The 23,380-nt window shown below is 39.6% G+C and overlaps 1 protein-coding gene across 6 annotated transcripts in view; it reads left to right on the top strand.

The window, feature by feature from the left end:
- The window catches only part of SCN8A (sodium voltage-gated channel alpha subunit 8), a 232,298-nt gene that overhangs the window by 152,087 nt on the left and 56,831 nt on the right, over positions 1–23,380 (top strand). For 4 of the 6 annotated variants that reach the window (XM_049883171.1, XM_049883166.1, XM_049883170.1 and 1 more), the window contains exons 12-13: positions 1,956–2,351; positions 15,237–15,369. In XM_049883171.1, the coding sequence (XP_049739128.1) occupies positions 1,956–2,351; positions 15,237–15,369 (529 nt within the window). The remainder of the gene's footprint in view (positions 1–1,955; positions 2,352–15,236; positions 15,370–23,380) is intronic. The other 2 variants (XM_049883169.1, XM_049883168.1) reach the window with 1 other exon arrangement.

A 23,380-nucleotide genomic window follows, 5' to 3' on the forward strand; every position in this document is an offset into this window, starting at 1 on the left:
TTATTAAAAATAACAAAAAATAAATAAATGTTGGCAGTGGCATATAGAAATTAGTGATATTTTGATTATTCCAACCTTTTCTGTTGGGTTAAAACAAGGTATAGGAGAGTAACCCATATAATTAATAATCGTTGATTAGTCGCATAAAGCCTTTTTGGTATCCTACCAAGAAATATAGACAGGTAACAACTAGGTAACAAATCTTGCGGCAAGTTGGGTGGTTTTCAGTTATTTACTTTCAAAAAAATTGGAAGAAGACTTAATTGAGTTGTCAGCCACTTAAAATAAATTTTGCTTAAAAAAATAAAATTTTCTCATCACTTATGTGATTTTTGGATATAACTTAGAAGATACTCAAAGAATTACATGACATTGTAATAATACAATTCTTCCATTCTATTATACTTATTGATTTCTCCGTAATTAAAAAATTCATTTCATTCTAATATCTACATATGTTTAAGTACCATTTGGAAAAACTCATCCATCTTGAGATGTGTTTTAATAAAATTTTCTTAATAATTATTTATAAAAGTATATATTTGGGTAGCTTCTATCAGTTGTATTGAGAATTGTAAGAAAAACTCAATCCAGGAGAAATTTTTTAATTTGGTATAAGGAATTTTTTTTAATTTTAAGTACAGTTTATAATTTTTTTTGTTACAGAAGAGTGTTCAAGGGTGATCAATAAAATATATTAAAACAAAAATATATGGTAGCATAAAATTCTCTAGGGAATATAGGATGAAAATATGAGTTGAAGGAGAAAAAGAAATGAAATATTTCTAAGTGGTAAAGAAGAGTTTTACTTAAAATCTCAATATTTACAGTATTCTGGAGAGTTACATAATTTACAACTATTTAAACTTTTGATGAAAAAGAATTTTTTGTTGACTTATAATGGGGTAGAGGCAAAGAACATAATTTTTCAAAAAAATTTTTGAGAGCATGAGCAAAGATGTTTGAGGATCACCGTTAGAGTAGTTAGAACAGTATATGCCTATTGACAATAGCACGTGATGCTGCCACTATTTAAATGTTCCCCCTCCCTTTTTCACTAAGTGAGGCATATAGTCTAACTTGAATAAGTTAAATATCCTAAGTATCTTCAAGTTAAAGGGGATATGATTAAGCATAAGGTTGGTGGCGCTCTGCCCTGATGCCCTGGAATCCCTTTTACTGGTTCATTGTGCCCTCACCCCAGCGTCAGTGAGCTTTGCTTTCTATTGACTGCCTCCTGCAGTCTTCAGAGAGCTCACCTTGAACTCCTGGAGTTTTACCTGTTTGAACAGGAAAATGGCAGTGCTTGGGAGTTTACTGAGGCCCTGAGGTGCCAACAGCCACTGATTTCCTGGTGCAGGAGATTGAGAGGCCAGCTCCCTACCTCCAGTGAGGACAAACTTGGAGGTGTAACGCATGCTCCAGAGCTCCACTCAAGACCAGGCTGAGGCTGGGACTTGGTCTGAAATTACAGCCTCGCTTGGCTTCCTTCTTTTCCCTGTCCTGCCCCTGCCCTTGCCCCACTCCCTCAAAGGTTTCTTTTGGGAGCATTTCTTTAATAAATCCTTTGTACATTTAAAAAAAAAATTCCATGTGCGCCTATAGTAATGAGAAATAGACACACCGATATGTTTTCCTATGGATCCGCCACATAGACTAGCATAAAATAAAAGCTTTTTAGCAATGCATGAATGAACAATGAGTAGAATTTTTGAATCTTAAACTGGTCAGACACGTGTACCTCAAGATTAAGAGGGCAAGGGCAAGTGAGTAATAATGGGTGATGAACAGTAGTAGAAATTCAGCATCCAGAAGTACTTTCTGGAAACACTTCTGATAACGGGAATACAAGGGTGGGGCCTGGCTGGGGAAGACTAACTGCCTTTGCTGAGCCTGTAAGGGGTCCACTCCGCATCTCCTACCTCTGTTTTTCTCTCTCTCTTCCTGCCCTACAGTCCCTGCTCAGCATTCCCGGCTCCCCGTTCCTCTCCCGCCACAACAGCAAAAGCAGCATCTTCAGTTTCAGGGGGCCCGGGCGGTTCCGAGACCCGGGCTCGGAGAACGAGTTTGCGGATGATGAGCACAGCACCGTAGAGGAGAGCGAGGGCCGCCGGGACTCGCTGTTCATCCCCATCCGGGCCCGCGAGCGCCGCAGCAGCTACAGCGGCTACAGCGGCTACAGCCAGGGCAGCCGCTCGTCGCGCATCTTCCCCAGCCTGCGGCGCAGCGTGAAGCGCAACAGCACGGTGGACTGCAACGGCGTGGTGTCCCTCATCGGCGGCCCCGGGTCCCACATCGGCGGGCGTCTTCTGCCAGAGGTGAAAATAGATAAGGCAGCTACTGATGACAGTGTAAGGAAGTAAACAAATAGATCGAGGCTAGGCATGGCAGTCTCCCGCTGCAGTCCTCCCTTCTTTCCCTGCTCTTCCCATTCCACCCACACTCTGCCCCGACTCTTGTTTTTACCCCCCAACGTTTGTTTTCTCCTTCCTGGTTTATTTCTGTTTCCCTCTTCTCTTCTTCCTCTTTTACTCTCCCTGTTTTCCTCTTTTTCTTTGCTTCAATTTCCCCCACCTTCCTTCCTTGTTTACTATTCCACTTCCCATCAACTCCTTCCTCTATCTTATCCCTTTTTTTCTTTTCATCTTTGTATCTCTCCCCTTTTGCCCTTCTATCTCCCTCCTGCCGTCTGCTTTGACTGACTGAATGCCTCTGGCCAGTGGATCCTGCCCGGATAGAATGAGAATGGCATACTGCCACCACCAATGACCAAGTCTGAGCGGGTTTACAACTACCATTGCTTCTCTTCCCCCCAAACTCCTCTACCCTCCGAGGGAAACAGCTTGGAATTTAAAGCTTTTATCTTTCTAACTAAGATGAGGGAACGTGGTTTGGAATAATTTTCTAAGTCTTCTCTGCAAGGAGATGTGGTTTTTCCAAAGAGGAATGTGTCCGCGATATTGGGGGTGGGAGGTGTGCACCTGGAACAGCCAGGCAAGGAGAGGTGAAGGAGCCAGTGTGAGGCTGGACCTAGGCTTTCATAGAGGAGTGAAATGGAAGTAAATCAAAGGAGGTAAAAGTGGGAACCTAGGACAAGAACACATGGTGTATGGGGGAGGAAGGAAAAGGGAAGCAAAAGATGAATTTTAAATGTAATCAAATGTCAGGCTCTGAAGGAGTTGCATATAATAGCTTCACAAAATCAGTTGTCCGGGGTTTGAATAATGGTTTCCCTCTTTGGAAACGCCATCTCTTAACATTTCTTTAAATTCTAAGCTGTTTATACCTTTTTTTGGTTTTCAGTTCATATGACCTCAGTGATCCTAATCCTTCCTACCTCTAATTCCTTGACTTTCCTCAGCCCCTCTTTAGCTGGTCTAAGCTCCTTGTGATAGCATGTCAGTCTATTTTATTCTAACACTTCAGTTTTCTCTAACACAGCATGAAGATAGCCAGTCTTTTAATTAGCATGATGCATGTATGGAGGAAAACTGGACAACAATGGATGAAATTATTCAGAATGATCTGTTTTTAGCATTTTAGAGCAGTTGTTGGCTGTACAGATAAAAATTCAGAAGTCAGTTTGGAGGTTGTGTTTTCTCTCCCGGTTTTTTTATTTAAAAGCAAAATACTTTCTCCCTTACGTTTGTACAGCTTTTTACAAGTTAAAAATTACTTTTATGTTCATTATTTAGTTTGATCTGAATAAATTTCTGTAAGGCTGACAAAGTGGAAATGATTATTTCTATTTCTTAGAGGGGGCAGTAGCCTCAGAGAATGTTTCATTTTTTTTGTTGTTCTCTGTAAGCTAAAAGCTTACAGAGCAAATTATTTCCCATTCAATAGTTTGTACATGAAGTGTTACATGACATTGATTTCATTCCCCACAATGCGTCAGCACTCTCCCCATTTCTGTACCAGATTCCTCGTTTGTTCTCATCCTGATTTTCTGTCCCTTCCTGCCTTCTCATTTTTGCTTTTGAGCATATGTTGCCCTTTTGATCTCATAATTGATTGTTCTAAGAAACATATTCGTCTTGGGTGTTATTGTTTATTTTATGGGCCTGCCTCTGGTTTGGCTGAAAGGTGGCCTCTGGGAATGGCTTCAGTTCCAGTTCAGAAGGGTGTCTTAGTACCTTAATTTCAGGGGTTCCTCCAGTCTCTGTCAGACCAGTAAGTCTTGTCTTTTTAGTGAATTTGATTTTTGTTCTGCAGTTTTTCTCCCACTCTGTCCAGGATCCTCAGTTGTGATCCCAGTCAGAGCAGTCAGTAGTGGTAGCTGGGTACCATCTAGTTCTTCCGGTTTCAGGGTTGTGTTTTCTTGAAGTGAATCAGCTCATCAGTGGTAGAGTCAGAGACCCCAATCTTCTGTCTCTGAGTTGATTTTGATGTCATATGGTCATTACTTTCTGGAGAACTGTTAATTTAAGATCAGCAACAACAATAATAAATAGTGACCCAAAAGTCCCCCCAAAACCAGATAGCTGGCTAAAATAAATGTTGTAAATTATTATCTTTAAATTTAATTTTTATTTGATTTTCACTAAATATGTGTCTAAGAATAAATTTTGAAGTTCTACAATCAGATAGGTTACTATTTTCTCATCTAAGAAGCAAAAGCAAGAGACGATATCAAAGGAGAAGGAGGGCTGGGAAGGCACGGACAGAACAGTTAGGATAGCTGAAATGTTGAGAATCAAATTGAATTTTGGTGTCCTGGCAGTTTTTTAAAATATTTTAGTACATCTTACTTTTTCTCTGAAGGGAAAGTATCCAGGCAGGAGCTTGAACTACAGCTTAAGGCAGATGAGTAGGTTTTGTTTTGTTGTTGTGGTGGTGGTGGTGGTGGTGGGTTTTTTTATTGTTTGTTTGCTTGTTTAGTTTTTGGCAGCTCCTGTTGAACTACCCCGTGGGGTTTCCCAGGCTGTAGTCTTCATGGGAGCAGATCACCAGGTCTTTCTCCCATGGAGCCGCTGGTTTGGTTCAAACCACTAACATTTCAGTTAGCAGCCGAGCACTTAACTGTTGCACCACCAGGAGTCCCTGTAATGGATAAACCAAAACCAAACCCATTGCTGTTGTGTTGAATCTAGCTCCTAGCAACTCTATAAGATAGAGTAGAACTGCCCCATAGGGTTTCCAAGGAACAGCTGGTGGATTCAGACTGACAACCTTTTGGTTAGCGGCCGAGCTTTTAACCACTATACCACCAGGGCTCCTATTATAATAATAGCTACCGTACCCTGAGCGGTTACTATACTATGTTAAGCACTTTATATACATGATCTCATTTACTTTTTAAAACCATCCATTGTGATAGGTAACCTTATCCGAGTAACAGATGAGATTCAGAGAGACGTTTAATGACTTGTGGAGATGGAACTTGGACCAAGATTCTTCTGACATGGAAGAGAACTTTCTGACAGCTTAAATATTAGTTCCTTTGGGAAAGGGGAGAAACAGTAAATTATATTAAATTGTTGTTGTTAGCTGCCAGCGAGTTAACTGAGACTCATGGTACAACGGAACAAAATATTGCCCGGTCCTGTGCTGTCTTCATAATCACTGGTATGCCTAATTCCATTGTTGCAGCCACTGTGTATTTTTAGTGCCTTCCAACTTAGGAGGCTCATCTTCCAACACTAAATCAGACAGTATTCTTTTGCGATCCGTAGAGTTTTCATTAGCTAATTTTTGGAAGTAGATCACCAGGCCTTTCTTCCTAGTCTCTCTTAGTCTGAAAGCGCCACTAAGACTTGTCCACCGTGGGTTACCCTGCTGGTATGTGAAATACTGGTGGGATAGCTTCCAGCATCACAGCAACACACAAGCCGCCACAGTATGACGAACCAAGAGGTAGTAGGCTTATCTCGGAAGAATACAAAAAAAAACAAACTGTTGCCATGAAATCAATTCCAATTCATAAGGACCGTATAAGACAGAGTTTATAGGGTTTCCAAGGAACAGCTGGTGAATTCGAACTGCCAGCCTTTTTGGTTGGCAGCCTGAGCTCTTAATCACTGTACCACCAGGACTCCCTTAGAAGAATAATGCAATATATTGATAATTTTATATGCAGCCCAGATAAGCAATTAATTCTTCTTTGGGCCACGATTTAATGATTTCTTACTGTCAAAGCTTTTGGATGTGTCTGCAGCCAAGCTGTTTTACATGGGAGAGAATCTGATCCAGTTTTCATCCCTTGAGTTGGATACGATCTGACAGAAGACACAGTAGCCAGCATTGCTGATGGGAATGTAAACTGGTATAATGTCTTCATCTGAGCCATCAGAATGCTTTCAGTTATAAAGGCTCATGCTCTCTGGAGTGGTATAGGAACCACTGATGGTCCCCAAGCTGATCTCATGCAATATTAATGCTTAAGATAAGCCACATCTGTGTTTTTACTTCAGGCTCAAATTAAGAAATTTAATATTCCACAAGAAAAAAGACATCCAGATATCACCTCATTAGGGTCTTATCAAAAACTATTTCACATTTTCATTAATTATTTAGTTGTGATTGAATAGTGATTTTTTTTTTTTTTTGGTAGTTTGGGGAATTTTGACTTTTGCTCTTCCCCCATGTCTTCGTCTCTGAACTGAGAAAGCATGTGCTTTTTACTAATAACGAGAGCAGGTAGGTGTCACTGACAATTCCAAATCACACATAACTCAGAAATCATGTTGCGTTAGCTTGCACATATGCAAGCATTACCTCATTTAATGCTTATAGCACCCCTCCTCCATGAGGTGGATACTGTTAGTATCTGCATTTTACTGATGAGGAAACCAAGGCTGAGAGAAATGAAGTAACTTGTCCGAGATTGTGCAGTACGCAGCAGAGTCAGGATTTGGGCCTTAACAGTTAATCATTATATTATCCTAACTCCAAAACTCAAGTTCTTCACTTACTTGTTATGTGACTCTGGGAAATTAACTTAACCTCTTCGAGCCCGTTTCTTTATCTGTAAAAAAGAGGTAAAAGGGCCAGTGTTATAGGGCTATTATGAAAATTAAATAAAACGACATATATAAAGTGTGGGGCATATTGTTTGGCCCATTCTTGCTGTTCAGAAAGCCAGTTCTCATTCCTTTTTCATATTTTTGTGACCTATTTAGCCCTAAGAAGTAGACAGTGGGATTTCTACTGACTTGCTCAGATAGTGGGAGATTCCTTCTAAGATTCTAAAGGTCCTTTGTTTGAGAAAGAGAAATTGATGAACAGTCATTTTAAAGCAGAGCACTATAAAAAACTGAGAAAGGATTGAACAGAGACTGATCGATGGCTAGGTTCTAGGGCCATTTCTAAGATTTTCTAATTTTCTGGAAAGGTGACAGGCCAATAAATACCTAGTTATGTATTTCCATTTAAAAGCAGTTTTAAGTCAGTAACAAGTTGAGCTTCCTTGGGTAGACCTATAGAAATGTGGGCAGACTATGCAGATGTTTTTAGGATATCTCTTTGAGAAGGACAGTTTTTACTTAGGAGGTTGGAAGTCAGTGGCTAAATGCCCTAATAAGCTATGCATTTGGGCTAAGAGAATGGAACAAACTATTACTGGGTTTAATTTCAAAGAACTTAATTAAGGTTCTCAAATCACTTCCTCTGTTACTGACAGTTTTGCCCCAAAGCTCCTTGTAGGCTGAGCACAAAAAAGCAGAGATTTCTGACTTTAACAAGTTGTTTACTCTCTTTCCCACAGCCCCAACAAAAAGAAACAAAAAAAACCATACACCTCCACTTCCTCCCCCTAAAATGACCTGAAGTAGTAGGGGAGGGGAGGAGAGGCTGGATATATGCCCTTTCCCCTGGCCCTTGAATCTTGGCACGATTGAAGGAAGAAGCCCTCTCCCTACCTCGAGGTGATAAGAACCGGACGGCTGAGCCCATAGCGGAGGTACGCCTCACAGAATCCCTAGCAGAATTTTAGGTGGCATCAGACTACAAAGCTGCCTTTCGTGGGAGAGAGCCTGATCCAGGTTTTCATCCCTTCAGTTGGGTATAGTCTGACATAAGAAACAATAGCCGACATTGTTAGTGGCAGTGTAAAATTGTGCAGCCACTTTGGAAAACAGTTTGGCAGTGCCTCAAAAAAAAAATTAAACATAGAGTTACCATATGACTGAGCAGTGCCACGCCTAGGTATATACCTAAGAGAATTGAAAACATACGTTCACAAAGCTGGTACACAAATGTTCATAAAGCATTATTCAAGCCAAAAAGTGGAAACAACCCAAATGTCCACCAGCTGATGAATGGATAAACAAAATGTGGTTATAGGGTGATGCTATAGGTCAGACTAGAACTGCCCCATAGGGTTTCCACAGCTGTAATCTTTATGGAAGCAGACTGCCACATCTTTCTCCTGCAGAAGGGCTGGTGAATTCGAACTGCCGACCTTTCAGTTAGCAGCCGAGCACTCAACTACAGTGCTACCGTGGCTTCTGGTATATGCATACAGTCGAATGTTATTTGGCCATAAAAAGAAATGAAGTATTGATACATGCTACAACATGGATAAACTGAAAACATTATGCTAAAAGAAAGAAGCCAGACACAAAAGGCCGTATATTATATGATTTCATTTACATGAAATGTCAAGAGTAGGCAAATCCATAGAGACAGAATGTAGATTAGTGACTGCCAGGGAGCATGGGGAGGAGGAAAATTGGGAGTCACTGCTAACAGGTACAGGATTTCTCTTCGGTGTGATAGGAATGTCCTGGAATTAGATAGTAGTGATGGTTGTACAACATTGCGAATATACGAAAAAGCGCTGAGTTGAACACTTTAAAATGGTGAATTTTATGTTATATAAATTGTATTTCAATTTTTAAATTACCCCAAAAATAGAAAGAAGAAAACAAGATATAGCCAAAACCTTGACTTTCAGTCTGCCTTTCAGACCTTTCCCTTAGGGAGGAAGGGCTGCCAGGACTGCCCACCCATCTTGGTATTCTGGTTCTGACAGATTAAATCATCTTAGTAGTGCAAATGTATTTTTCTTTGGGCGCTATTTTAGCCCCTGACTTGTGCTTAGCACTTTTAGGTGTGTCCTTCTTAGGCAGTTTTAATTTGTCATCTTAAAAAAACTTAGGCAGTTTAAATTTATGTCATCTTAGGCAGTTTATAAAGGTGAATATGTTCTCTGTCTCTCCATTAATCAGTCTGATCTGATGAGTACAGATAACTTTTTACTTTATACGTATTTTTCACACACTGCATTCGTAATCAGTATTCCAACAGTACATTGGGTAACCCTCACTCAAGGGTTACCGAAGTTGTGAGTATAAAAGAGGTGAGGAAAGAGCTTTCTGACCAGTTGAAGATTGCCTATAAAACGTTTCTCCGCAAGACTTTCCCAGGAAGTACACACATGTACTTTCTAGTCAATCTTTTCACTCTCCAGGCATCCACTTCTGACTTCTACATCATGGATAAGTTTTTCTCATACATGTGGAATTATGCAACATCAACAGATGTTTTTGAGATACATTCATGTTGTCTTGTATATCAGTAGTTCATTCCTTTTATTGCTGAGTGGTATTTCACGGTGTAAGCATAGCACAATTTGTTTATCCATTCTCCTGCAGATGGACGTTTGGGTTTTTTCTGGTTTGTGACTATTATGGATAAACTGACTATGATCATTCTTGTACAACTCTTTTTGTGGGTACATGTTTTCGTTTATCTTGAATAAATAACTTGGAGTGAAATTTCCTGGTCATATGGTAAATGTACGCTTAACTTTATAAGAAACTGTCAGATGGTTCTACAAAATGGTGTACCATTTTTATATTCCCACCAACTATGTATTGGCTCCCATTGCTCCACATCCCAGCCAGCATTTGGTGTTGTTAGTCTTTGATTTTAGCATTTTAGTGGATGTAAAATATCTTGTTGTGATTTTTAATTTGCGTGTCTCTAATGATTAATGATGAGGGTCTTTTCATGTGCATGTTGGCTTCTCAAATATCTTCTTTTATGAGCTGTCTGTTTACATCTTTTGCTTATATTTTAACTGAGTTTGTCTTTTTATTAATGATTTCTTAGAGTTTTTATATGATCTAAATACAAGTCCTTTATTTGACATATAAACTTTAATTTTAATGAAATCCAATGTATCAATTTTTTTTCTTTTATGGTATTGTTTTTGTATCTCGTCCAAGAAATTTTTACCTACTCCAAGGTGGTGATGATATTTTGCTTCTATGAGCTTTATGGTTCTAGGTTTTACATTCAGATCTCTGATTCACCTAAAATTAATTTTTGTGTGTGACACGAGATAGGGTTAACCTGGATGGATATCCAGTTTTTTAGCACCATTTGTTAAAAAAGACTTTCCTTTTCCTGTTGAATTGACTTGGCGTCTTGGCCAAAAATCAGTCGATGTATATATATGTACGGATCTGTTTATGGATTCCGTTCGATTCCCTGGGTCTGTTTGTGCTTATGCCAATACGACATTTGCCTTGATTATTGTAACTTTGCAATAAGTCTTGAAATGAGGTAGTATAAGTGCTCTGAGCAAAAGAATAACCGCTTTAAAAATTATTTTCCTATTTGCATGTCCTTTCTTATGAATTTTAGAATCACCTTGTCAATTTCTCTTAAAAAGCTTAGCATTTTCATATGAAATGCACTGAATCTATCGATCAATTTGGGGAGAATGGGCATCTTAATTATACTGAGTATTACAGTCTTTGTGAGTGTGGCATATTTATTCATTTGTTTAGGTCTTTTACAATTTCTCTCATCAAAGTTGTATAGTTTGTAGTGGCGATCTTGCGCATCTTTCATTAGATTTATTCCTTGGTATTTGATATTTTTTGTAAATATTATAAAACGTATAATTTTAAAATTTTTATTTTCCAAGTGTGTTGCTAGAGTATAGAAATACAGTTGATTTTTTTATGTTGACTTTTATTCTGCAACCTTGATAAATGAACGTATTAGTTCTATAAGGTTTTTTTTCCTTGTGAATTCCATATGATTTTCTACATACACAATAATATTATCTGTGAGTAATAGTATCTGCAATCTTTATTCCTTTTATTTCCTTTTCTTACTTTACTGTACTAGCTAGGACTCCAGATACAAAATTGAGTAGAAGTAATGAAAACAGCCATTCTTGCCTTGTTTTCGGTCTTAGAGGAAAAGCATTTAATGTTTCACCTGGAAGTATGATGTTGGCTATAGGTATTTCATTGATGTCCTTTCTCAGATTGAAGATGTTACATTCTACCCTTGTTTGCTGAGAATTTTTATTAGGAAGAGGTGTTGAATTTTGTCATATGTTCTTTTTCTGCATCTGTGAGATGATCGTATGGCTTTTCTCCTTTATTCTGTTACGATGATGAATGTCACTGACGTTTTTTCTAGTATTAAACTGACCTTGGTTTTCTAGAATAAATCCTGCTTCATTATGATGTATTATCCTTTGTATATATTGCTGGATTCTTTTTGCTTATATTTTGTTGAGGATTTTTATCTTTGTTTATGAGGATATTGGTCTGTGATTTTCTTTTCTGGTATTATTTTTGGTATATTTGCTATCAGAGTATCAAGTATCAGGTTTATTAGCTTTGTAAAACAAGTTGAGAATTGTTCCTTTATTGTGCTTTCTGAAAGATCTTGTGTAAGCTTGGTATATTTCTTCCTGAAATGTTTGATAGAATTCACTTGTAGAGCCATCTGGGCCTGCAGTTTTTTGTTTGTTTGTTTGTTTGTTTTTTGTGGTAAGGCTTTTTATTATAATTTCTTTCGTCATGGAATATTTAAATTTTCTGTTTCTTCTTGTGTCAGTTTTGGTAAGTTGTGTTTTGATAACTTTTTCTGTTTTATTCAGGACGAAATGGCGTGATTCGTCTACTTAACTAGTTGCTATGGAATCAGTTCCAACTCATGGCAACCCCTTGTGTATCAGAGTAGAACTGTGCTTCACAGAGTTTTCAATGGTTGGTTTTTCAGATATAGATTTCCAGGCCTTTCTTTCGAAACATCTCTGGGTGGACTTAAACCTCCAGCCTTTCAGATAGCAGCTGAGCGCATTAACTGTTTGCACCACCTGGGGACTCCTTCCTCTAGAGTTGTATTTGATCTTTTTCTAGCTTTTTAAAGTAGAAGCTTAGAGCATTAATTTTCCACCTTTTTTTATTTTTAATATAAGCACTTAATGCTATCAATTTCCCTCTAATCATTACTTTACCTGTATCCTAGAAATCTTGATATTATATTTTCATTATTATTTAGTTAAAATATTTTCTAACTTCCCATGTTATTACCTCTTTGATCCATAAATTTTTAGAAGTATGTTGCTTAATTTCTAAACCCGTACGGGTTTTTCTAGATATCTTACAGTTACTACAAGACTTTTTGGTAGAGCCAGTTATTTGGATCTGTGCTAAATGTTCCTTGCCTACGTAAAAACAAAGATAACATACTATTTTAAAATCTTTTTTTATACTCTGTATTTCCCTAAGTATCCCACTGACATTGAGTCAATTCTGACTTATAACAACCCTATAAAAACCCTATAGGACAGTAGAACTGCCCCATAGGATTTCCAAGGCTGTAAATCTTTGTGGAAGCAGGCTGCCACATCTTTCTCCCATGGAATGAGCTGGTGGGTTCAAACCTCTGACCTTGTGGTTAGCAGCTGAGCACTTAACCACTCTGCCACCAAGGCTCCTTCCCTAAGTACAGGCTCTGAAAATTTCATTTCTTAGTATCTTTCAATTTCTTTTTTGAAAATAAAGATGTATTTTATAAGGGAATTACAGAACAAATTTTAATGTTACAGAAGTTATCTTCACATATTCCTGCTATAATTTACTTTTATTTTACAGAGAAAGACATAATAATTGCTCTGTCCTAATATTAAGTTTGGGGATGAATTTTTCCTTGTGTGGATTTTTAAAAATCCAACCTAAAAAATATTATCTTTCAAATAGGGATCACCAAATAATAATTTTAAAGTTTGACCAAGTCTTTTAGACTGCATTTTCATTAGTTTTGTTTTTTTAAGGTTGGTGTTACTAAAGGCTATAAGTTTTATATATTGTTATTTTATTTTATTTATGTCCAGAAAACAGAAGGATACACTCAGCACCAAAGCTATGTTAAATGCAGTTTCATCCTTCCTTGATGAGTAAACTTGTCCATCAGCTCTTATAGTACTTTGGGGGTCAGCATTATGAAAATTATCTACCATGTGCTGTGGATTTGCAGAAGGACAGCTCAGTAAAAATTTGGGATCAAAACAGTGCCAGAAATGAAAGTGTCTATTGTATTGGGCTTTCTATGTTCAGTTTTAGATGATTCTCATCTAAAAATGTAGTAGCTTAAACTGATGTATTAAATATCGTGACTGTCAGGCTGAGAATGGCAGCAAAGAGTAAATTCTCAAAGAAATGTATTTTATCATAACCTGAGTTAATGGCTAACAAGTCATATACAGATGTTTGTATAGTACTGCAGCCAGGAATTCCCAAGGAAGTTGGTCATTTTCCTTCCCAATTCTTTAACTCTGCCAAACAAAACAAAGCAAAACCCCAAGGTGAACCAAATGTCTCGATCAGTGAAGCAGTTTGATGAAACACTTTGATAAAATAAATGTTGTCATCTGCCAGGAAATTTCTTCTCTACAGTTTTTAAAATATAAATGTACAGAAGACAGAAGGGCTTTTTGATGTATTTCTTCAGATATGTATAAAAGGAGCCCTGGCGGCACAGAGATTAAGAGCCTGGCTGCTCACTGAAAGGTCAGCAGTTTAAACCTACCAGCCGCTCCGTGGGAGAAAGATTCAACAGTCTGCTCTTGTAAAGATTACAGCTTTGGAAACCCTATGGGGCAGTTCTGCTCTGTCCTGTAGGGTCGATATGAGTCGGCATCAACTTGACAGCAATGGGATTTCCCCTTCCCCCCTAAAAAAAGAAACCAGCTAGGGTCATTCTGGTACTGATATCAGCCATTTGCTTCTCAAGCCTCATAAAAGTATATCACTTCCCTTTCCCCTGAGGAGTGATGATTACTAAGATTGTGGCTTCGTGGTTCTGCCCTCTGACCTTCACCAGAAAAGGGGCAGCCAGATTTACATGGATGACATTGTTACAGTGGATGTCATAGTTACTAGAAAGCTAGATTTTAAGGTACCCAGTTGAGCCTGATCTGATGTAGGCTACTCAGATTGACACAAAGAACACAAGCAGGGGACATTAAGAGATGCTTAGTTATGAGCCAGCATACCAGTTGTCCAGAATGAGCATGTAACATATATTTTGTATAACAATCTAATGACATTTTCTGGCATTTTTTGTGTGGCTGGAAATTTGAACATTGCAGGTGATACGGTTTTATTTTGATAGCAACTTTTAGACCTCATGTGTTCCTTTTCCAAGCCACTGTAAGGAAGTATAATAAAGTTTTGCTATTTTAATTGAAATATATTACATCATATATGGAAACCCTGGTGACTTAATGGTTAAGTGCTACGGCTGCTAACCAAAAGGTTGGAAGTTCAAATCTGCCAGGCACTCCTTGGAAACTCTACGGGGCAGTTTTACTCTGTCCTATAGGGTTGCTATGAGTTGGAATCGACTTGACGGCAGTGGGTTTGGTTTTGGTTTTATATGTTTATCTTATCTTATCTTTTTTTTTTTTAGAGGTTAAGTGTGGGTTTGAGATAGAACTTTGACTTGCTAAGGTTCAGTTAGGCCCAGGTTTGGCATTTAGAAAGGACAGTTTGGTAAATTGATGGTGCTTTTACAGAATCTGTAATAGTGTGGTCAGGGATTTAGCCCTTAATGAAATTTCAAGTAGAGGCAAATTTGACTTATTTTATCATGTGGTCCAGTTTCTAGTCAAATCCTGTGAATATTAGGACAGGTAAACTCAGGGTTCACTTCTGTTGGGTGACCCTAGGGGATCTAGTGTTTCTACTCTAGGCTCAGAGTTGACCACGTGAGGTATTTAGGTCCCAGCCAGACTCTTGGGCTCATTTTGGATTTGTACAAATTGGTATTAAATAACTTAGCCCTGTCATCTACAGAACTAAGGATGACCCATGGCTGACTTGCTTTAATCTATTTCTTGAAGTGAATAGGATTGTAGGATAAAAGTTAAAAATGTAATAAAGAGCATTTGTTCTTGCTGGCGCTCTGGAATGTCTAGCCAATAAGGCCCAGCCTTGGGTTTCTAAGACTTTACTCACCCTATTTGCAATTATTTTCAGGCAACAACTGAGGTGGAAATTAAGAAGAAAGGCCCTGGATCTCTCTTAGTTTCCATGGAGCAACTGGCTTCCTATGGACGAAAGGACAGAATCAACAGTATCTTGAGTGTTGTTACAAATACACTAGTAGAAGGTATGTGTCCTGTGATGTCAGTTCAAGCTGCTAAGATATAAATATGTAGTGTGCATGGTAAGTATAATGTTCTTTGGTTAGACTTTTGCAAAAATTGTCTCTGAGCTTTAGGAATAGAGCCAACTGGTTATAGAAACCAGCATCCCAAATTCTGATCCAGAATCTACATACAGAAGATCAGATAAGGACTTCAAAGCTACTGCCAGCATTGTACACAAATAGGTAGGATTTGACCTAAGAATGAGCTAGAATGATCTCAAGAAGTCTCTGTCAGAAAGGGTCGCATAAATCAGAGACTCCATCAGCCTGAGACTGGAAGAACTAGATGGTGCCCAGCTACCACCATTGACCACCCTGACAGGGAACACAACAGAGAGTCCCTCATGGAGCAGGAGAAAAGTGGGGTGCAGAACTCAAATTCTAGTAAGAACACCAGACTTAATGGTCTGAGACTGGAAGGACCCCCGAAGACATGGCCCCTGGACTCTCTCTTTGCCCAGAACTGAAACCATTCCCAAAGCCAACTTTTCAGACAAAGATTAGATTGAACTAAAAAATGAACTATAAGACATAAAATGATATTCATGAAAAGAGTGCTTCTTAGCTCAAGTAGATACATGAGACTAAATGGGCAGCTCCTCTCCGGAGACGAGATGAGAAAGCAAAAAGGGATAGGAGCTGGTTGACAGGACGCGGGAAACCTGAGCTGGAAAGGAGGAGTGTTCTGTCACATTATAGAGAGAGGAACTAGGGTCACATAACAATGTGTGTATAGATTTTTGTATGAGAAACTAACTTGAACTGTAAACTTTCACTTCAAGCACAATAAAAAAAGAACCCTCTGTAATCGACATCCTGAGGAGCCACTGGAGTGTTGTGAGGCATAAAGGAATGTAGACTAAAGAACTGCAGAGATAACAGAACAGTGGAATCTCCCTCATGTCAACACATGCCCACTTCTTTTTTTTTTTTTAACTACACCCACTCCTCACTTATTGACATGGTTGGGTTGCAAAGACCAGGTCATTATGCAAAAATTTGCATTATGCAAAAATGAAGGTTTTTTTTTTTTTTCCTGTTTGCAGACCATCCATTTGTCCAATTTTGTTTATTTAGAAAGTACAGACATAACAGCTAAGATGTAGTGATGTACTCATCACTGTGACAAGTCCAGTCGTGGATTATTCCTCTGCGTAGCAGGAGGCTTAGAGGAGGCAAAGCTGGATAAAGCTGGACTGTGTGACTGGAGTTCCCACAGCTTAACCACTTCACCTTCCTCCTGTGCTGGGTCAGAGCTTCCCTCACGGAGCTGCCTCCAGGGCTCCACTCCCACCCCCACAAGCTCTATGTTCACAATTCAGGAGCCTGCTTTTCCTTCCAGTCCTGGCAAATCACCGAGGCTTGGGGCTTCCTTTGAGGGCACTGGGAGCCTGGTCATGCAGGTGAAGGCTTCAGGCCCTGTCGGCTCCCTTTAGGATGTCGTTAAACTTGCATGCATTTCTTCAAAACACCCTCTTCAGTGCCCTCTTTCTTTACTCCCTTCCCACCCCACAGCAGTTTTGAGCTGCGGGACCTCAGGCAGCATAGGAGCTGGGAACCCAGACGGGCGCCCACTGGCTTGGTGTTGCCTGTACATCTGCCCAGAGGCGGTAGCCACGAAGGAGGCCAGCTCCTCACAGCAGCTGGACTTGGTGCCTTTACCACAGGAGGGAGCAGAGGGTGGAGGGCAGCATGGCCCAGCTTCCTGGAGGCCACCTGGAGACCCCCCTTGAGGGAGAGGATGCTCTGCAGCCATTGCTGCCGTGCCCACCATCTTGTTAATGTGCAAAATAGTTGGGTAGTAAATTTTGTACTATTGTCATAAATGAGAAATGTCAAATAACAAGATAGTCCTTACGTGAGAAGTAGGTGTTCTTAAAACCCTTTTGATTTTCCCTTAAGGAAGAATATACTATGCATTTTGATTGCACCTAATTCCACCTCTTTTCAAACACCACCACATATCCATAGATATATTTGATGTGTGAATACATAAGCTAAAACCCCTTATACTTGGGGTGTTTCGTGCCACAGGGGAAGAGTAGCCACTATTGAATGATAGCATGTCTGCAGTAACGTCGCTGTCTGTGCCTTAGTTCTCTGCATTACGTGGCTCCTCCATGACACGGTCTACATGCTGAGGAGTTTCCATTATACCACAGCCCCCCTAGCAAGTAACAGTAGAAGCTTTCTATCCGATTGTAGTCTATATTCCAGGCTCTTCTTGCTTTCTGTTTAGAAAAATTAAGTAACTAGGTTTTCTCTCACAAGATTCTGATTGATTCTGCATGAATCTTCCCTATTTGATTCATGTTAATTTAGCTGAGTTCCCATTGTAGAGCCAAACTATTCCTGAGGCCTCAGACTGCTGTTCTTCAGAATCCAGACACCCACGCTAACCTAACCATAACTAGAATCTCTGAGATAGACAGACTCGAAATTATCCTGGTGTCCTTGGCACAAGTTGTTTTTTTGAGTCATTTAAGCCCCAGCACCACTTCTATTCTGTCTGTCTGTCTGTCTCTGTGTGTGTGTGTGTGTTGTTGGAGAGCGGGTTACAATGGAGGGAGACACATCTCCACATATGTGCAAGGGGTTAGGCCATAACTAGATTAATCCTGAGAATGTATCGAGTAGAAACAATATTAAACTAACTGCATTCAGCTGCCTAAACAACCTTTATTTACTCTTGTTTTCTTTCATTCCCATTGAGGTTATAGTTTTAGAGAACATTTTTAAGCCTTGTAGCTTATACTTGGAGATTACAAGTAAATAGCTGCAGATTATAAAAATCCAATCTATGAAATACTGGCTTAAGAACCTTGACTAATTTTATTACTCACTTGGAGACCAAGACAGGATTCCTCTGAGCATCTATGGCTGTTGAGGAAGGAAAACTAATACTGTATTTTTACACAAATAACACATGCCTTCTACGTTTGTCAACCGCATCCTCCCTCCCACCCCCTTGAGCTATTTTCATTAAGCACCACTATGCCAGTTTTTGGAAACACTGGTGGTGTAGTGGTCAAGTGCTACGGCTGCTAACCAAAGGGTAAAAAAAAAAAAAAAAAGGCAGTTCAAATCCACAGGCTCTCCTTGGAAACTCTATGGGGCAGTTCTACTCTGTCCTATAGGGTCGCTATGAGTCGGAATCGACTCGACAGCACTGGGGTTAATGCCAGTTTTTCTTTTACATGTTGCTGTAAATAAATTAGCATTGTGTGCTTACCAGGGAGGGCATGGCTGGCAAACAAACATAGGAAGTGCATGTTATTTGTGTGAAAATATGGTGATCAAGAATCTGATCAACCAAATGGTCAACAATTATTCTAAAGCAAAGTTGAAAGGGTAACAGGACAAGGAAACCAGATTACTAGAAGTGAAACATCCAGAAGGGAAGTAATGAAAATGTTAACACATTGTGTAGTAATGGTTACATGAGAACCTAATTTGAAGTGTAAGCTTTTACCAAAAACAATAAAATATATATATTTTTTTAAACTCCTGATTAAAAGGGGGAAAATTAAGAACAGAATTTCAAATTCTCATGAAATCCAGACTTTCTGGAGCCATGGAGGCTGGATGAAACCCTGAAATTATTGCCCTGAGATAATCTTTAAACCCGAAGCCGAAAATATTCCCTGAAGTCTTTTTAAAACCAAATAGTAGTTTAGCTTAGCTAGTAAAGAATGTCTGCCTCAAGCATTATGCTCTCTTAAGATCTATCTATATGAGATCAAATTGACAACAGTACGTCAAAAGATTAGAGAGGAACTTCAGGGGCAGTGAGTTTATGTTAATGGGAGAGGAACAACTCAGAAAAGGAGGATGAGAAGGGTTGCACAACTTGGAGAATAAAATCAGTGTCACTGAATCGTACATTTAGGTACTGTTAAATTGGTGTATGTTTTTGCTGTGTATATTCTCAACAACAAAAAAAATTAAAATATTTAAAAAAATAGCTAACAGTCTCCAACAGGCACATTTTATTATTGGCAGAGAGATCAGAACAGGAGAATGATCAATGCAATACAACAGTTATTTATCAGCTACCTACAAGTGGCCTAGCACAAGGCCTGGCAAAAGTGGATGATCAAAAAATATTTGTCAAACTGCACTTTCCTGTGATCTGAGGTGGGAGGTGTTGCAGGTTTCTGTGTGGAGGCCTTAGCACTTCCATCCCTCTACTGAGCATGAATTTTATCTTTTTTTTCTGAATCCCTTCTTCTTCTCCATGTCCTCGTCTTTCTCTTTCTGTCTTGCTCTACTCAGTCTCTACCCTCCACCCACCAGCACATACATTTAAAAAAATAGATGTAAGGCATCCCCCAGGAGAGAGAAAGCTGTAGTTGTGTTCATGAGTGGGAAGCCATTCCAGTTCTTTTTCCCCTTTTCTAAGCCCTAATGTTTTAATGTTCACATACCCTGTACATTTCCTGCTGTTTCCCGCTCAGGTATTCACCCTATCCCCTCTCCTATTTTGCTCCCTTTGTTAAAGCTGTTGGGACAGAACTGCTTTAAGCAAAGAATAACGAATGGCTGGAGCTGAATAATGTGAGAGGGAATTAAAGGACGTGAAGAAAGATCTATTCCTATTTAATCATTTGTCCCTCTGTGTTTAATGTTTGCTACCACATTAAAAGCCAACATGGAGTGAATAATTATTTCTGTTTCCCAGATTTTCAGTTAGGGAACTCTGACATTATTTTACTCCAAAGACTAAAATTATTATTTCAAACCAAAGAAGCAGGCTCTTACCTACCTAATGGTTTGGAAACCACAGTGGAGAATTCTAGAATCCTGAAAATGATTATAAAATCTTTCCTGCTCTGCTTCACCCCTGTCCTGTTGCAGATATGCTCACCAGGATCCAACAAACTCAGTAGAATTCACAGTTAGCAGAGCCGTAAATTTTGGGGGTTTAACAGAGGGCCAGGGGTGGGGTGCAGGCAAAGAGTAGTATACCCTCATTTCTCAAAGCAATAAAGCTGTTGGAGAGGGGGAAAGAGCTGATAAAGAATGAGGAAGAAGTGATGGTACTTAGCATTATTGACTCTCAGGTAAAGCGGTTTCAAAAACTCCCCTATAGGGTACAGAGTTTCTGTTAAGGGTAATGAAAAAATTTGGAAACAGTGGTGGTGATGGTTGCACAACATGGTTAATGTAATTAACGTCACTGAATTATATACGTGGAAAAGGCTGAAATGGCAAATGTTTTACTACAGTTAAAAACAAAAACTCCCCTGTAAAGGTAACTGGCCATAGCTGTTGCTACCACTCTTTATTTATCCATTCTTTTATTCATCCAAACCCATTGCTGTCAAGTCAATCCCACCTCATAGTGACCCTATCACATACAAAGTAGAACTGCCCCATAGGGTTTCCAAGGAGTGGCTGGTGAGTTCGAACTGCCGACCTTTTGGTTAGCAGCCAAGCTCTTAACCACTGTACCACCAGAAAAACCACCAGGGCACCATTTTATTCAATCAACGAATGTCAAGTGTCTGTATAATAGCTTGTCTTGTATCTGCCTTTCCCAGGAAGCTGTAAATTCAGTGAGGGGGTCACTCTTTTTTATCAGTGCATCCCGAGTGCCTAGTACTTTGTAGGCGCTTAAAGGTTGTTGAATTGAGAGAAACCCCTGCCTTGAAAAACCTCATGGTCTGCCAAAGCCACCATCTTGGTGAAATTATGAGGCCATCTCTGAAAACAATTCCCATACTCCTGAGGTGAGACATTGAGTAACCGCTTCTGAAAATGTCCAGGAGCAAAGTAAAGGAAGCCCACAGACATTTGGACATCTCACTTCCACACATTAACCCGTTTCTCCCAACCAAATAACTAGCCATTCCAGGCACAGGGGGCCGGTAATAGTTTGCAAGGTTGTGAGCCATGTTATAAACCTCCCTATTAGATCTTTTCTAGCTCCTGAAGCTCCAGATCTTATCTTTAGGGGAACAGAGGAGATCATCCTGAGGATCTTCCCTTTTCAGTAAACATGGATATGAAGTCTCTACTGTCCCTGTAGGAATCCTCTTGGTGCCCTGTAGGGTAGGGGAACCCCTCTTTACTGTCTGACAGAGACTTGGAGCCTAGATCATTGTAAAACATGACAGTTGTGTCAGCTGTCAGAAATGTGAACAATCACTGCTTCAACTTCTATGTGCCAACAAGCAGCAGACATTTGGAGAAAGGAGGAGATAAAAAAAGGAACGGAACCAAATTTCCAAATATGTACTATAAGAATTTATGGAAATAAGAGAACCTTTTCATTTTCTTTTTTGGGGGAAGAAAACTAAATTTACCTTGGGAAGGGAGGGAGCTCTATGAGCAAGAAGCCAAAGCAAATTTTCTTCACAGACTTCCTTTCCCACGCAGACTCCCACATGGCGCTTACTGTGGCCCCTAAATCTGAAAAACCAAGGCAACCATTTTCTTAGCAACCAGGGAGCCAATCAGAAACCGTAACCAAAACCACCTCATCTAAAATAAAGCCATCACCATGGGCACCATCCAGCTGGTTGGAATAAGAGAAAGTAGACTAAGGCAGCCATCTTGTTCTTGGTAAAATGTTGGGAAAGTTTTTTTTTTATTCCCTAAATGATTTTATTTTGTTAGCAGACTTGGGCAGGGGGAGGGACGCTGTTATACCTAACCCTGTAGAACCAGTCCCTTGCTTCTAAGGATTATTGTTCTGACAGGTTTTCAAAGTTGTACCTTTAAAAGAGCACCCTCTTAGTTTGAGGTCCTTGGAATTTTGTAATCCCAGCTATTACCTCTCATACTTAATTTGAGGAGTGCTTTGTTGTATAGGGCCTCATGCGTACATTATTGCAACTACCAGTTGAATGGCCCCCTGCCTTTAGTGTCTAATCATGCTTTTTAATATGCCTTGTAAACAACCTTAGAGACCATCTAGTCCAGTGATTTTCAGTCTGTGGTTTTTTAGAGTCCAAGGTTCTAGAGAGTACCTCAGAGAGGGAAGAAGTCGATTGGTCTAGGGCCAGCCCTTATTCCTGCTTCAACTAGAGCAACTCCTGATTTATCTGTTTTACATATTGAGAAGGGTGGTGTCACATTAGATCTTACTTGGGGAAAAAAAAAAGTTCTGCTGCTAAAAGAGACAGATAAGCAGGGACAGAGAAGATGAAGGAAGGAGAGAGGGAAGGAAGAGACTGAGGGAAGAAAGAAAGAAGGAGATAAAGAGAGATAGAAGGAAAGGGCGAGAGTAGGAAAGGGCAAAAGGGAGAAAGAGAAGCAGAAAGGAAGAGAGGGGGAGAGAAAAGAGAAGGAGAAAGAAAAAGGGGAAAGGAGTATGACTTACATTCTTAACTAAACTGTAAACTTATTGAAGGTGGGGACAGTGACTTGTACTTCTTTGAGAACACGATAGATGTATTCCACCTGTGGCTTGGTTGACAATGCCGATTCTGCCGCTGCTAATAATAATAACAAATACTTTGATAGCACTTACAATATGCTAGGATGTTCCAAGGCACTTTATATGTATTTAGCTCATTTAATTCTCATAACAAATTGAAGTAACTTGCTCAAGGTCCTACGGTTAGCAAGTATCTGAGCTGGTATTTGAGCGAAGCTATGTCTGGCTTCCCCTGGTGGTGTAGCGGTTAAGTGCTACGCCTGCAAACCAAAGGGTCGGCAGTTTGAATCTGCCAGGCGCTCCTTGGAAACTCTATGGGGCAGTTCTACCCTGTCCTATAGGGTCGCTATGAGTTGGAATCAGCTCAACTGCACTGGGTTTGGTTTTGGTTTTTGGTTATGTCTGGCTTCAGCATCCATGCTTTTGACTGCTTCTTTGATGATAATATAATGCCTACCATTTATTGGGCACTTGTGCCAGGTGGTGTGCTGCCTGCTTTATATGCATCAACTCATTTAATTCTGATAATCGTTCTATAGCCCATAAAGCAGGTAATCCATTTTATAGATGAGGCTACATAGAGAAGTC

Source organism: Elephas maximus, chromosome 4, assembly GCF_024166365.1.
Source record: "Elephas maximus indicus isolate mEleMax1 chromosome 4, mEleMax1 primary haplotype, whole genome shotgun sequence".
NCBI lineage: Eukaryota > Metazoa > Chordata > Mammalia > Proboscidea > Elephantidae > Elephas > Elephas maximus.